The sequence below is a fragment of the Schistocerca piceifrons genome, chromosome X, assembly GCF_021461385.2.
Source record: "Schistocerca piceifrons isolate TAMUIC-IGC-003096 chromosome X, iqSchPice1.1, whole genome shotgun sequence".
In the NCBI taxonomy this organism is placed as follows: domain Eukaryota; kingdom Metazoa; phylum Arthropoda; class Insecta; order Orthoptera; family Acrididae; genus Schistocerca; species Schistocerca piceifrons.
This window is the reverse complement of record NC_060149.1, coordinates 125,226,967-125,242,857: the sequence shown is the minus strand read 5'-3', so window position 1 is coordinate 125,242,857 and position 15,891 is coordinate 125,226,967. Positions and strand designations below refer to the sequence as shown.

At 40.2% G+C, this 15,891-nt stretch overlaps 1 protein-coding gene across 2 annotated transcripts in view; it reads right to left on the bottom strand.

Moving 5' to 3' along the window:
• Window positions 1–15,891, bottom strand: part of LOC124722864 (PRKC apoptosis WT1 regulator protein-like) — a 59,429-nt gene that overhangs the window by 25,979 nt on the left and 17,559 nt on the right. Inside the window, exons 3-4 of one of the 2 annotated variants that reach the window (XM_047247994.1) lie at window positions 4,465–4,648; window positions 4,039–4,138 (exon numbers count right to left, since the gene is read on the bottom strand). In XM_047247994.1, coding sequence (XP_047103950.1) covers window positions 4,039–4,138; window positions 4,465–4,648 — 284 coding nt within the window. The remainder of the gene's footprint in view (window positions 1–4,038; window positions 4,139–4,464; window positions 4,649–15,891) is intronic. The other variant, XM_047247995.1, reaches the window with a different exon arrangement.

The following is a 15,891-nucleotide window of genomic DNA, read 5'->3' as shown; positions in this document are numbered from 1 at the left end:
TGCTAGAAACGTACGTTTGCCTTTCCTTAATCTTTCTTCTAAGATAAGTCGTAAGGTCAGTATTGCCTCACGTGTTCCAGTGTTTCTACGGAATCCAAACTGATCTTCCCCGAGGTTGGCTTCTACTAGTTTTTCCATTCGTCTGTAAAGAATTCGTGTTAGTATTTTGCAGCTGTGACTTATTAAGCTGATAGTTCGGTAATTTTCACATCTGTCAACACCTGCTTTCTTTGGGATTGGAATTATTATATTCTTCTTGAAGTCTGAGGGTATTTCGCCTGTTTCATACATCTTGCTCACCAGATGGTAGAGTTTTGTCAGGACTGGCTCTCCCACGGCCGTCAGTAGTTCCAATGGAATATTGTCTACTCCGGGGGCCTTGTTTCGAATCAGGTCTTTCAGTGCTCTGTCAAACTCTTCACGCAGTATCATATCTCCCATTTCATCTTCATCTACATCCTCTTCCATTTCCATAATATTGTCCTCAAGTAGATCGCCCTTGTATAGACCCTCTATATACTCCTTCCACCTTTCTGCTTTCCCTTCTTTGCTTAGAACTGGGTTTCCATCTGAGCTCTTTACATTCATACAAGTGGCTCTCTTTTCTCCAAAGGTCTCTTTAATGTTCCTGTAGGCGGTATCTATCTTACCCCTAGTGAGATAGGCCTCTACATCCTTACATTTGTCCTCTAGCCATCCCTGCTTAGCCATTTTGCACTTCCTGTCGATCTCATTTTTGAGACGTTTGTATTCCTTTTTGCCTGTTTCACTTACTGCATTTTTATATTTTCTCCTTTCATCAATTAAATTCAATATTTCTTCTGTTACCCAAGGATTTCTACTAGCCCTCATCTTTTTACCTACTTGATCCTCTGCTGCCTTCACTACTTCATCCCTCAAAGCTACCCATTCTTCTTCTACTGTATTTATTTCCCCAATTCCTGTCAATTGCTCCCTTATGCTCTCCCTGAATCTCTGTACAACCTCTGGTTCTTTCAGTTTATCCAGGTCCCATCTCCTTAAATTCCCACCTTTTTGCAGTTTCTTCAGTTTTAATCTACAGGTCATAACCAATAGATTGTGGTCAGAGTCCACATCTGCCCCTGGAAATGTCTTACAATTTAAAACCTGGTTCCTAAATCTGTGTCTTACCATTAGATAATCTATCTGATACCTTTTAGTATCTCCAGGGTTCTTCCATTTATACAACCTTCTTTCATGATTCTTAAACCAAGTGTTAGTTATGATTATGTTGTGCTCTGTGCAAAATTCTACCAGGCGGCTTCCTCTTTCATTTCTGTCCCCCCCAATCCATATTCACCTACTATGTTTCCTTCTCTCCCTTTTCCTACACTAATTCCAGTCACTCATGACTATTAAATTTTCGTCTCCCTTCACAATCTGAATAATTTCTTTTATTTCATCATACATTTCTTCAATTTCTTCGTCATCTGCAGAGCTAGTTGGCACATAAACTTGTACTACTGTAGCAGGTGTGGGCTTCGTATCTATCTTGGCGACAATAACGCGTTCACTATGCTGTTTGTAGCAGCTTACCCACATTCCTATTTTCCTATTCATTATTAAACCTACTCCTGCATTACCCCTATTTGATTTTGTGTTTATAATCCTGTAGTCACCTGACCAGAAGTCTTGTTCCTCCTGCCACCGAACTTCACTAATTCCCACTATATCTAACTTCAACCTATCCATTTCCCTTTTTAAATTTTCTAACCTACCTGCCCGATTAAGGGATCTGACATTCCACGCTCCGATCCGTAGAACGCCAGTTTTCTTTCTCCTGATAACGACATCCTCTTGAGTAGTCCCCGCCCGGAGATCCGAATGGGGGACTATTTTACCTCCGGAATATTCTACCCAAGAGGACGCCATCATCATGTAATCATACAGTAAAGCTGCATGCCCTCGGGAAAAATTACGGCTGTAGTTCCCCCTTGCTTTCAGCCGTTCGCAGTACCAGCACAGCAAGGCCGTTTTGGTTATTGTTACAAGGCCAGATCAGTCAATCATCCAGACTGTTGCCCTTGCAACTACTGAAAAGGCTGCTGCCCCTCTTCAGGAACCACACGTTTGTCTGGCCTCTCAACAGATACCCCTCCGTTGTGGTTGCACCTACGGTATGGCTATCTGTATCGCTGAGGCACGCAAGCCTCCCCATCAACGGCAAGGTAAAGGCGCCAGTGGCAATCTGATTAACCCTCGGGCCCCAATGGACGCGCTGCACGAAATGAACTCCTTGTCGCTCTAAGTTGGCACGCAGCTCATCGTCAGACTGCAAAAGAAGGTTCCTGTGGAATGTAATACCCTACACCATATTTAAGCTCTTATGAGGCGTGATGGTAAGGGGAACATCCCCCAGCTTGTCACAAGCGAATAACGCCCATGACTGGGCACAGGAAGCCGTTTTTATCAAGACTGACCCTGACTGCATTTGGACAAGCCTTCCACTTTCCCAAACTTGTCCTCTATATGCTCAACAAAAAACTGAGGCTTTATCGAGATAAAGGAATCCCACCTGCTCTCATACATATGAGGTACTGGGCCGAATAAGAATTGTTGCCATCCTTAACCTGGCGTTCCTCTCATGGTGTGGCCAATGAGGGGAACGATTTAGGATCATACTTCCTTGCAGTGTACTGAGACTTTGAATGCTTAGGGACTGCTGGTGTTTGATCACCAGCAAGTGATGACGTGGTGCACGTCATCCTCCCTGATGCCACCCCACTCCAACCACGGGCCCTCCCCAGTGGCGGGATGGCCACTGCCGGGAGTCCCAATGCCCCAGGGTGACTGGCATCTACTCCTTGGCATATGTGGGGAGTTAACAGCACAAGCATCAGTGGATGGATCCCTGTGTAGTGAGGAGGCTACGACCAACAGCGTACATGGCAGCCCCACCGCAACAGACTGGCTACCGTGCTGGATATGAGGTGCAAAGAATTCCATGGTCATCGGCAGTGCAGGAAATGACACTGCATAGTGGATGGAGGAAAACACACCCAGGAAGGTGCCCTCGCTCGAGAGATGGAGGATGAGCGGGACTGCAACGCCACGACAAGAAAATGGGCTCACTCTTCGGGAAAGTTTTGAAAAATGGGTATCAGACCCTACTGGGGACCATCACATAAAGGCTGAAAGATGTGAGACTCCTTTTACTTGCCTCTTATGACAGGCAGGAATACCTCGGGCTTGTTCTAACCCCCAGGCCCGCAGGGGGTGCTCTGGTTGGAAGTGTATGGGACACAAACAAGAAAGAGGGGAATACCATCTACCGTCAATGATGAGGAGAGACTATCAAAGCAGTCGCATTTCATTTACTCCAATGAAAAATGTAACATCAAGGATTGTACTGTTTGCAGTAACAGCAAGGTAAAAGGTGGTAGAAGGGAAACTGTTTACTACTGCAACATGTGTTTCAGAAAACCTGGATTCCATCTTGGTTAATGCTTTGAAAAGCACCACACTTTGAAGAAATATAGGGTCTAAGTGACAAAATATATTCCATGAAAGGTAACATGACATGTTCAATGATACAACATATGTGTAGTCTGCATTAGTTTTTACTTCAACTTGATACACAGGACTAACATGACAAGGTTGAATTTGCAGTCATGCCTACTACTGTGGATTTTTTTAAATTAATTTAGCTGTCAAAAGTGTAGAGAACATATGGAAATGAGTTTTACACACACAGCTTTACTCCCCCTCTTCAATTTTACTGTATCTGTTGTGCACCCAATTACAAGTTCCCACAACTTAGCTAGTAACAAATACATAACAAAGATTTTGAGCTGCTCGTGATATACAAAAATAATAAAAAATAGTTGCTAGTTCAAGTAAGCTTTTTGTCATTAGTGTGTATATTCCCGATTACAGTTAAGGTCATGACACCATGAAAAAACTATAGTGGGAAGTAATTCTCACTATTTTTCTTACTCCTTAAAGAACATAACATTATCCTGCAAAAAGCTGAAGTCAGATGCAGCTCTAAGATATATATTCTTGAAGAAAACTTACTTCTGTTGAAGGTAAATGAACAACTCCTGTACTGCGCCTCTTTTCACGGAGTTTTCTACGGTCACGTTGCTGTTGTTTCCCTTTGTTCATGTGGTTTGCCCTGAAATACAGAATTTATTTTTAAATATGTGGCTCAGTTAATATCCAATTATTTGTTTCAAATCTGGAGGTAATCAAACTAGGAGCACGATTCTGAACAGTAATTAAATACTTTAACTTCTCTACCAAACTTCACATTATTAAATGATTACTTCCTTGGCAATAGTTGCCATATTTATTGGACCTAAAACATAAAATTCTAAATAAAATCACAGCCAGTAGTACCACACAAAATTACCACCTTGATTTTGTAGGCACTTAAAGACAATTTCATTCTTTATCATTCACATACAAAATGAAACAATATTGCTATTTGATTATTATCACCTGTTAACGTGTTCAGTAATGGGTTGTCGTACAGGAACACATCTGTTAATTCTTTTCTCCTTTGCTCTTGATAAAGGCTTAGGACTAGCATCATGATCTGCTGGAAAACTGCCACTAACATTTAGCGAGTCTGCTGTTTTCCCATCTCCTCCACCTCCATCTTCAACATCACCACCCCCTGGATCTAAAAAAATATAGAACAAACTGGACTACACTCACTCAAATTACTAAAGTACAAAATTGTAGGTGCCAACATCATTAGTAAAAAATCACGTAAGGTCATTGTGCAAAACAGAAATGAGATTCTAGGCTTAGAATAAATTCAAAGCCACATTCATCATTGTTGTGTCATTGTCATGCAATCAAATGAAAATGAGAAGATGGGGAAAAAAGCTAACTATTTATTATTTCAAAAATAATCACCATAACCATTAATACATTTATCCCAATGAGAGACAAGATAGTCAATGCCCTCATGGGAAAATGTTTGCGGTTGCTTACAGAAACAATTGTACCCGGGCATGCTTCTCTTCTTTGTCTGCAGCAAATCAAAAGCCATGAACATTTTTATTCAGGGCTCTGAAAATACGGAAATTGCTTGAAGAGAGATTATGACTGTATGGAGGATGTGAAAGGGCTTCCCAGCAAAACTTTTGCTACCTTGGCAACATGCGAGCTGGCCCACTATGCTGCAAAAGTTTTGCTGGAAAGCCTTTATACAGCATCCATACAGTCCTGACCTCTCCCCATGCAATTTCCATAGATTTTGTCTGCTGAAGGAAGACTTTAATCATCATTTATTTGCACACCTGGATATAATCATGGTTTTGTAGGCAAGCAAACATTTTTCTATAAAGGCACTGACTGCCGTGTGTCACAGTGGGATAAATATAGTAACAGTTATTACTTTTGAAATAATGAACAGTTCACCGTTTTCCACCTGTCTTTTTCATTTGAGTGTCCCTTCTTAACAACAACAACAACAACAACAACAACAACAACAAGATCTTGAATTTACGGTTATTGTGATTACTTTCGAAATAATAAACAATTTACTTACTTTTTTTCCATTTGTCTCGTCTTTATCCAACTGTCCCTTATACTAATCTTATAGGACATTGGTCTACTAACTGGTGCCTACAACACTAGTGGGTATTAGTACCGGAAAGGGAGGTTATGATACCATACCACAGGAATTAAAATCCTGCACCTCTGAAATATTAAAACTTGTGCCTTGAGCACCATACCATTCATTTTGGCAGCATCTCATAACTCTCTTGTTCATTAATATTAGTTATCAAAATCTGAGTTTCTACTTCTCTTTCACAGAGTTCCCCAATTATTCTTACAAAGTAGAGCAGATTCCATCGAAATCCTATGGCTACCATAAATTTCAAGACCTGTGTAAGGTAACTAAACTTTAACTTCCACACTACAGTTAAGGAAATGTCTTAACACCACACTATACAAATGATATACTGCAATCTGCTGCTGAGGTAAGTGCAGTTCCTACAATATATTCAGCTACTGTAATCTGGCATTTTCGTGCTAAATAATGTTTAATGGGATCCTTAATACGTATTAGACACCTTCAACAGGTCAGTCATTTACATTAGATGTCTCTTTAAATCACTGTGAGATCATCCAGTTCCTTTCTGCGTAAGATCCATATAGTAAAATCACTCTCTACCAAATCACAGGTTCCCATCAATCAATGAAACTGTGCAAACTGTCACTAACTCAGGAAACATTTAAAAAACTAACACCAACAATGAGTATGCTGTTAGTATTGTGATGACACAAAAATCTGCCATATGCACACCACTTCCACTTCAATCCATTTTCATCACTTACAACAACAGTCAACTGCGTACTACCTACACACAAAATAACAAGACTGCTCGAATTGGTAATGAATGTACAAAGAATTCCCACAGAAGAACAGCCCACCATGCCTTTCCATGTACAATGATTACTATGCAAATACACGGAGATAACACAGTTAGTGCTTATCATGTACATGTTTACACTGATGCATAATTTGAAGAGTTCATCTTCCAAGACAACAGTCAGCCATCTAGGTTTTGTCTTAGACTAACATCTTCAGCAGCCAATAATTCAGCAGATGGAGTGACACAGCTCTCTCCTCCCCCCCCCCTCCCTCCCCCTATCGCACCCAGAATGCACACGCACGCACGCGCACACGCACGCACGCACGCACGCAAAACCTAAGCCAAACAGAGCACATTAGCAATCTTGCTGGGAGGTGTGATGGTGCTTGTAGCCCTGTCCCCGCACAGTTGCTGTATTAAGAGCCATTCTGCAAGAAGAAAGGTATTCATGTTACACGAATATCATTAACACCGTACACACCCTTATATTTGTTGTGTTCGTGTTTGGTATAGTCTATTGCCATATAGATATCACTTCAGCCATATCAAACTGATATCAATTTTGTAAATTTCAAACGTGCAGGTTTGAAAATATCTTCTTTGTCCGAGGCTGTATCAATGTTTTAGCTATGCCATTTCCTGTCTTTTTACATTTTGACTAAGTTTTAGTACACTTGACAACTGGTTGAATTGCTACTACTACTACTACTACTACTACTACTACTACAATGATTCTCCCTGGTATGTGGAAACCAAATTCACTTCCACTACCCAATCATAACACTATGTTATACAACCGAGTACATCAGTTTGCACCTCAAAACAATATTGATCACATACTGGAGTTCTCTACGTATCATTTTAGGTCCTGAAGCGGGAGGTGAACCAAGCCATTAATATTTCTGTTTCAGGTTTGGCAATTTATCAATACTGAATTTTCAAGTTAAGCTTTCTTTGGTGAGCAGCATTTGTTCTACTGAAACAGATCAAACTGTATGATACTGCAAAAACAATTTTGTAACTATACGGAACATTCCCAGACAAAACTGCTGGATTGCCAATGTAGACATGGACTGTATTTCGACAACAGCTTGGACAAATTCCACAGGGCTTGCACCAGAAGCATGGAACTGAATAATTAAACTCATAATTCAAACATTACAAGTTTAAGCACGAACTACCTTTCACGATTCCAGCTGCAAGTAAATATTTCTCGATTTAATGCTATGGACACAATTTCATTTCTCAAAAGATTAGTTATTATTAGTTAAAAATGCACAGGCATTCAATTCCAGACTTTGTTACTGGTTTTAATTACACTACCAAGAGACAATGGACTTTTATTAAAGTTGTTAACAGCAAGTACAAGGAAAACAATTAGCAGTTCAGTTCAATCTTTTATACCACTGAATTCTACAACACATGCAATGGGAGGTGAGCACTGAAACAGTGTGCAAGAAATGCAACTTTAAAGGTGCACATTTAACTTTATTAATTTCAAAGTAATACCCACACATGCTAACATGCGTGCTTTAAAGATAAAGAGATCGAGATCCTTTGATACCCCAGACAAGTATGAAACAATTCAGTTTCATTTCTGTATCTTTTATTATTGCCAATGCCTGTCACCATCACATAACTGTTCAAAAATTATTACACACACAGTCAAAAATTGCTGCACATGAATTCTTAAAACATATATTAAATCACTGTCATGTGTTTATACTAATATTAGAATTTCTACTATTTCAAATGACATAAAATGTGTCACAATTTCTGTTAACAAATGTTCTACTGATTTTCTTTTCAGTGTTTTTATTTTACTTTTTCGAAAAATATTCACCATGTTTCAAGGTTTCAGATTAGCACTAAAACTGCAATTGAAGTACAGCTCTGCAATTATTCCATTTTTTAAAATTTCTGTTAAAAATAAAGTCTACACAATTTAAAGAGGCAGTGATGATAATTCTAGGAAAAATAATACTAACACAAGTTTTACTCCAATAACTGCATAAGCATCAGATTTGTATATGGAAATGTGCTCTGAGGGTAAGGTACAATAAAATATACAGAGAATGAAGATGGATTTCGATATTCTGATGGTAATTTTGTTGCAAACGGTGTTAAATTTATTATTAGGAGATTCTCTTTGCAACTGCCAAACAAAACAGATGTCACTATTATCATTACATTGTGGTGGATGGGACTTGCAGCTACATGTGGAACAGAATTATGGTACGATTTTGTGTTTTTAAGAAATGTGAAGTGCTGATAAATGTCTAGGTCCTCTTAGTTTCAGATAAAGTTGCAGGATCAACTGAGGCCTTACGACAAACTTTTCAATAGCTAGTCTGAAACTTTTTGCAAGTGTACACCACAAAATCAACATGTTACTGCTAAAAACAAAGTTCTTCACAAAAGATACAACACACATGGTTCTCTCCCAAAATCTACAGCTCAGTGATGCTGATCTTGTATGAGGGAAGGTAAGCTGCTGAACCTGGCATATAATATGCCACATCTAGCTACTTCAGTTTCATATTTGATTGTGAAGTTCTTGTTTCATATTATCTTCACATTGGTTACACTTTTTGTATGTTAAAAAAATGGTATTTTGTGTCAAAATTCTGATCTTATAGGTAAGATTTGTGCAAAAAAGTATGTCAACATTTACCACAGTAATTATGCTTTACCTGTCTTATGTGGAATGGTTAACAGATCACAAACTCTGTTCAAAGTGTAATATTATCAAATACATTCAACTCATGTGCTGACCAAAATAGTTTTTTTATTCGGAAACTAAGGTTTGTGGGAGGTATGTTGGGAAGATAAAAGTATCCAACTTAAAATTCTAGCCGACAGCCAATTATCTTAGCAAACAGTTACATGGTATGATCTTTTCACAGATCTTGTGAGTACACTTAAAGAGACATTTATGATGCACCCAGCTTACATTTGTTTCTTATGCTGTTGATTACAGGAACCTATGATTCAACTGCTAAATCCCATACCTGGGTAAAGTATGTTCTACGATTCTCACCTGTACGATATGGCTTTGGGCAAATGACATCCTCAGAACTTGTGTCTGACAAGAAAGTATCAGTGAAGTAAGTGATATCAACCATTATGTAACACTTCTAGTTTATTAAAAAAGCCTTAACTAAGGTGAACCAACAATATTTTACATTACTAAATGAAGATATTGGGGGACAGTGGGGATTGGGAAGAAAGGTTAGAGTTTCAACATTTCATTCTTGAGAAACCTATCATGAAAGGATGGAAGATTAGTATTTTATGTCCTTTCAATAATGAGGTCATTACAGATGGAGGAAACAACTCTGATTGGGGAAGGATGAGGGAGCAAATTAGCTGTGCCCTTCCAATGAAACCATTCCAGTATTTGACTTAAGCAATTTATGGAAATCATGGAAAACATGGGTGGCTAGACAGGGATTTAAAATGTCGTCCTTTCACATACGAGTGTCTTTCCTCTGAGCTATGTCACTTGGTAAAATGGATCATTGGCTCAGATATAAAAATAAGTGGCCATGACCTGTTTAAGAAATAACTCCAACATACACCTCAACCGATTTAGACTACATATTGAATCATCTCACATAAGAGGGAAAAGATTATTCAGGTCACTTTGACAAATCAACTAGCTATGCGACTAGTAAGTGAAGCATGCTCAAGTACTGAAGTTCCAAGAATCATCAGAGTTTGGTGCTGGTGTCCATTTTGATGTAAAGCCCAAGTTAATATCTCTTCAGTGCCATTGACTGTTGATGTTGTCAACTTGCCATTTTAGAGGACAGTTAATTATACTTGTGCTACTTGTTTCAAAGCCATTCCAATGGTGCAAAAATGGTCCCTTTGTTCTCAAAATGATGTTTACAAAAAAATTAAGGAATGCGTACTTGAAGGTATTCCAAAACATTAAACTGTATCTGAAAATAAATCTGACTAAGTGAGGTGAAGAGTAAATTTAAAGCTCTTCTTCACATAACACACATATTGTCTTAACCTCTAATCGCTTTGGCAAATTTTTATCAAACCCCTAACATCAAACCTATATTGACAGAAGAATTGTGGAATATACTTAGGCCTGATGAGGGCATTGGCCAACCATTTGACATCCCATATCTCCTTGTAATAAACAGGTCTGAACTATTGATCATATAGTTAACACAGAAAGGGAATTAGCAATCTTAAGGCTGCAATAGTGTGTATTAACACATGCAGTAAATTAATGTTAATAAATGTAGAAAAATATTTCTGACCAGTTAGTACAACAAGAAGCTGATTGTAGATTTATAAATAAAACTGTTTTCTCCATCAGTCACCCATTCGGCAAGACAACAGTTCAAACCCACCTCCAGCCATCCTGATTTAGGTTTTCTGTGATTTCCATAAATTCCTTCAGGTAAATGCCAGAATGGTTACTGTGAAAAGGCATAGTCGACTTCCTTCTCCATCCTTCCCTGATCCGATTGCAATGACGACCTCACTGTTTGGTACCCTCCCCCAAATCAACCAACCAACCAGTCACTTATCTATAGTGAGGTAAAAAACTTGTTTTATTTATATTTATCAACAGTTGTAGCCCTCATAATGCCATTTTTTATGGACAAAATATTTAGAGTGCAGATCACTTGGTCAGTCAATATCAAATACTTGTCTCTGGGGAAGAAACTGTTGGATATTAATGGTTACAATTAGAGTATTTTACAACGCACTTTGGATGATAAAGAAGAAAAAAAAAGAGCAAATATATCAAAGGAGCAAATGCTATACTGAGAAGAGTTGTATGAAGCCAAAATTACTGCAGGCAGGGAAATGTACTAAGCATTCGAAAAATTTGAAAATAAAATCCCATTTAGCAATCTGAGAAAAAAAGAAACAGATCCTAAAGGGCTTTGAATTCACAGTCAGGACACACAAAGTCATCTTGAAGGTAGGGCTGTCAAACTAGCACTGAAACATAAGTGGTGGTGTGTTTTGTGTGTGTGTGTGTGTGTGTGTGTGTGTGTGTGTGTGGGGGTGGGGTGGGGTGGGGTGGGGTGGGGGGGATGACGGCGACGATCCTAACATGCAGAGTAATTTATAAAACATTAAACTCTACTTCCTCTCCCCAGCACTTTAGGGATGAGGCCCAACAGTCTGCAAAGTTGTAGAGTCCATGTAACACTGGTGTGTCTGTCGGCAATGTTGGTGTGCACGTCTCCACCAAACTGGGGGCTACCCTCATGTTAGCATGTAAGAGACACACAGCCAAAATATGCTGAACTGAAAGTGGCACACAACAAACTTCAGGGAGGTGAATCATCCCAACAAAGGAGGAAACTGTGTGTTAGAGGGCTATGTCCTTATCCATATCCAGATGAGCAGCTCTTTCTTCCGTCAGTGAGGTTGGTATGAAGCCCAACATGTCAGTGTCGTTGAGTTGAGTGACCGCAATTTGTTTTCCCCCCACATCCAACCACTCAGTTTCCCACTGATGCTCGATTCATCTGTCAGATAATGAGATGGCAGCATTTAACGGGATAGCACATTGACTTAAAACACAATCACAACATCCTTTTTTGTTGGCTGTGTCGTTTCCTTGTACCGCAGTGTGTCCAGGTACCCAGCCAAAGACCGCCTCCTTGCAACAGTGTTGAAGCCACTGTAAGGAATCATGGATAAGCTGAATCAACTGGTCTAATGGATATATTTGGTGGCCTGCTTCTAGCACACACTATGGGGGTCAAAACAGATGAGAAACATTGTACAGCGATGCTTGTGAATCCACTCCATAGCAGTCATAATGCCATAAACTCTATACATAATTTGTAAATTGCTCCAGCAGGCATACTTTGAAAACTGTATCAGGGAAAACAGTTCAACAACTGAGGGAATTCTATTGCTGGATCCACCCATACAAACAGCAATAAAAATGTGGTACATACTTTAAACTGAACAAAACACAATTGTAAAAATGTAATTTGAGGTACAAATTTTCTTGTACTGAGTCATGCTTATAATCACTTTGGACCTCTGAAGATGCAAGGTGGCAATTTGTACTATTCCTGGCTTCAATTCTGATGTCTGATTTATTGAGATCCTTGACACAGTCAGTAGCAAGTATTCTGAATGACTTGGACACATGGGACCAGTTCCTGAACAGCCACTTAAAGTTCAGATAGACTGCCACTCTAAATGCTAACGAGTGGAGTGACACTGAGATTCACAGCACCTGCCAAACCAGGGGAAGGTGCCACCAAATCCAGAGTAGTGGTTCACCAGCCTCTGCACGTAAGACTCTGAACTGGGCAGTCCAAAAGGCTGCAGCTGATACCTGGTTGCCCTCATGGTGGACAGTGGCTAACAAACCAAGGTAGTAAATATGGACAGATCCATAAACAATGCTGCCAGAATCTAATCATGATCTGATTGCAGGAGGTGGGACTTGTCAGTGTCCAACACCTTTATGCCGAAGCATTTCAAAATATTAACAATTTGAAGCCCTTTGTTTACAGGGGTTTCAGGTGCAGGAGCCAAGTTAACTTAGAGTCAAACAGTAGGCATAAAAAAAGCACACATTGTCCTTTAAATGTTAAATATTGTCCCCATTGTGAGCTCTGAGTGGTTAAAACTTCAGCGAGCACCATTAAAATTGACAAACGCAGTCTTCTCTTGTGAGAACTTAGAACCTGTTTTATTAACCCAAGCTTCCAGCCTCCTGGTGATCAGCTGTAGTTGTCTTAAGACTGGAGAAAGATTAGAAGACTGCAAAGTCATTCACAAACAAAAAGCATTAACCCTGTTAAATGACTGCTGAGGAGATGCCATTAACAGCAATTACTGTGTGACACAGTACACTGCCTTGGAGCACCCCCATTTCTCTTTAACACAGCAGTCAGATGAGGCATCACCATTGCATTATCAAAAGCATCTTTCCATGAGGAAGAACAGGATACGAAGTGGCAGGATAATAAGTAGCAGGCATCCGCGTAGTCCCCATTCATGAAGTTAAGTTGGTGAAGGATGTTTTACCTTCAAGTAATGGTGAATTCGATGATCCAGACAAGATGGCAGTTGAGTATGCTCTCTAGAGTCTTACCCACACAACTGGTAAGGGCTATACTCTCATGATCAATATGATCCTTGCCTGGTTTCCATAATGAAATTACTATTACCACCTTCCAAGTTGTGGGGTATTGTCCATCAAACCCAGATCTGATCGAAATACGATAGGCACTTGCCTTTGGCTCCAGGCCACAGATGACTAAGCACGGCATAATTGACCTGATCTTGTCCTGGAGCAGTGTGTCTTGCCACATACAGAACTAATCCCAATTCCCGCATGGAGAATGAAATATTTTAGACCACCTCATTAGACAAGAAGAAGCAGAGCCACCTCATCTTCACAGTGCTACATAACACCTAGAAGGCAGGAGATTGTCTGGATGACACAGTGACAAAGTGTTCAGCTAAAACACTTGCCTCGCCTGTGTTCTCACAGACCTGAAGGTACAAAGGTTTTCTGCAAATGGATGTTGTTTGAATTCCCACAAAATTGCACACTTGGCTTGATTATCTAGTGACATTCATCACTCCACAAAGAGACAGGCCATCATTGAAGATGGCCTCCCATTGACCACCGTCTGAGTCAGCAGATGAATCAACACCAGAAAGTTATCACTAGAATGCAAATCTGACCATTTCCCACTGGACCAAGCCTGCAATACCTGGGGAGCAAAAATAAAGGTCAATAGCTGAAAAGGTCCCACTAGCTGTAGAAAAGTATGTCATCTGACCAAGGCAATTGATAATTCGATCCCTGACAAGTGGTAGCCGAACCCTACAGAACATTGTGTGCATTGAAATCCCTCATGAGGAGGAATGGGTGGAGTAATGTGCAAGAGAGTTCTGTCAGTGCATCTGCATCCAATGGATCATAAGATGGAAGATGTAAAGAATACAATGATTTTAACTGGTGTGAGAACTTCCACTGCTACTGCCTGCATGGCTGTGTTAAGAGGGAAAGAAGAGGAGTGGCATCTGTAGAGGTGGTAGCCCCTTAATACAGGCGTGTCTGTGACTTTAAAATGAGTTTCTTGTAAGCAGATGCAGAAGAGTCTCTCCTGGTGCAGCAGCTGTAATTTTTCCAAATGTGATCTGTATCCATTCAACCGCGCCCGGGTTCCCGGGTTCGATTCCCGGCGGGGTCAGGGATTTTCTCTGCCTCGTGATGGCTGGGTGTTGTGTGATGTCCTTAGGTTAGTTAGGTTTAAGTAGTTCTAAGTTCTAGGGGACTGATGACCATAGATGTTGAGTCCCATAGTGCTCAGAGCCATTTGAACCATTTTTATCCATTCAAGTTCCACTGCAATATGGAAGTCCATGTGGGAGCCATTGATTAGCGATGGTTGTCCTTGTCCTTGTCCGTGCCCATGTCCTTGTTGTTGACCCTTGGCAGTGGTGATTTACTCAAGAGGTCAGGGGGAACATTCGACAGTGCCTGGCTCTCCATACGGATATCAAAATCGTCGACAGTAAAGCCACTACCAGAAAGGGAGACTGCTCGCCAACACAATGGTTTAGCTGCCACTTCAACTTCAAACATCTTTTTCCTTACTTAAGGGAGGGGTTGCTTGCATGGATAGAGGGGACAGCTTAGTGGGCTTCTGATGGTGAGCAGCGGTATGTGCTTGAGGTTCCAAGTCCATCGTCGTCTATGGCTTCTGAAAGATTTCAGGTTTGAGTCTAGCTTCCCCCTTCCCCGACATGAACACTGACAACTGCATGTACTTTCACTTGAAACTGTAGTCTGGGTTTGTGTGGAGACATCACATTTGGCAACTGGCTTCATAAAGGCCAATTTGAAAGTAGTAGTGAACACCGGAGATCACATAGCTTTTAAAGCTTTTTTAGCTTCGCCATAGGGTATGTGCCTCTAACTCCTAATTTTTTCTTTTCTTGTTATAACCATAAACGTCCCGCCCCATACTGCATCATCCCTGGAGCAGGTTATACATTTCAAAGGAAGTGTACAAGAGTTGTCCAATATGTTAACTGAGCCTCCACAATTTCCAATTGTAGCCCACTTGTTACATGCCGCCAAATCTTTGGCATTTGAAGCATTGCGCTGGGTTGGTAAAAAGTAGTTGAACCTTAAGGCCGATATAGTCCGCAAGAATATGTTCAAGTAATGCTGAAGTGGTGAACATTTATTCAAACGTTTTAGTCTTTTTCCAACATGCCACTGGCTTTCCCCATACAGTTACGCACTTCTGTGACACACATTATTTATTGGTCTCTTACCTCCTCACAGTTGATCTCTAGGAAACCATACCCTTACAAAAGTTAAGAGTGTTATACAACTCTTCCATAACAGGATAGGCCTTTGATTTCAGAAGATCAGATAGTCAGTTTGACGTGGCCCAGAGAGTGCCCACTGGAGACTGTTTAATATCAAAAGCCATTCATCTTATCAGCACATAGCACACCTTGAGGTTGAGGACTTTTTCTTTCTTTTTTTTTTTTTTCCTTC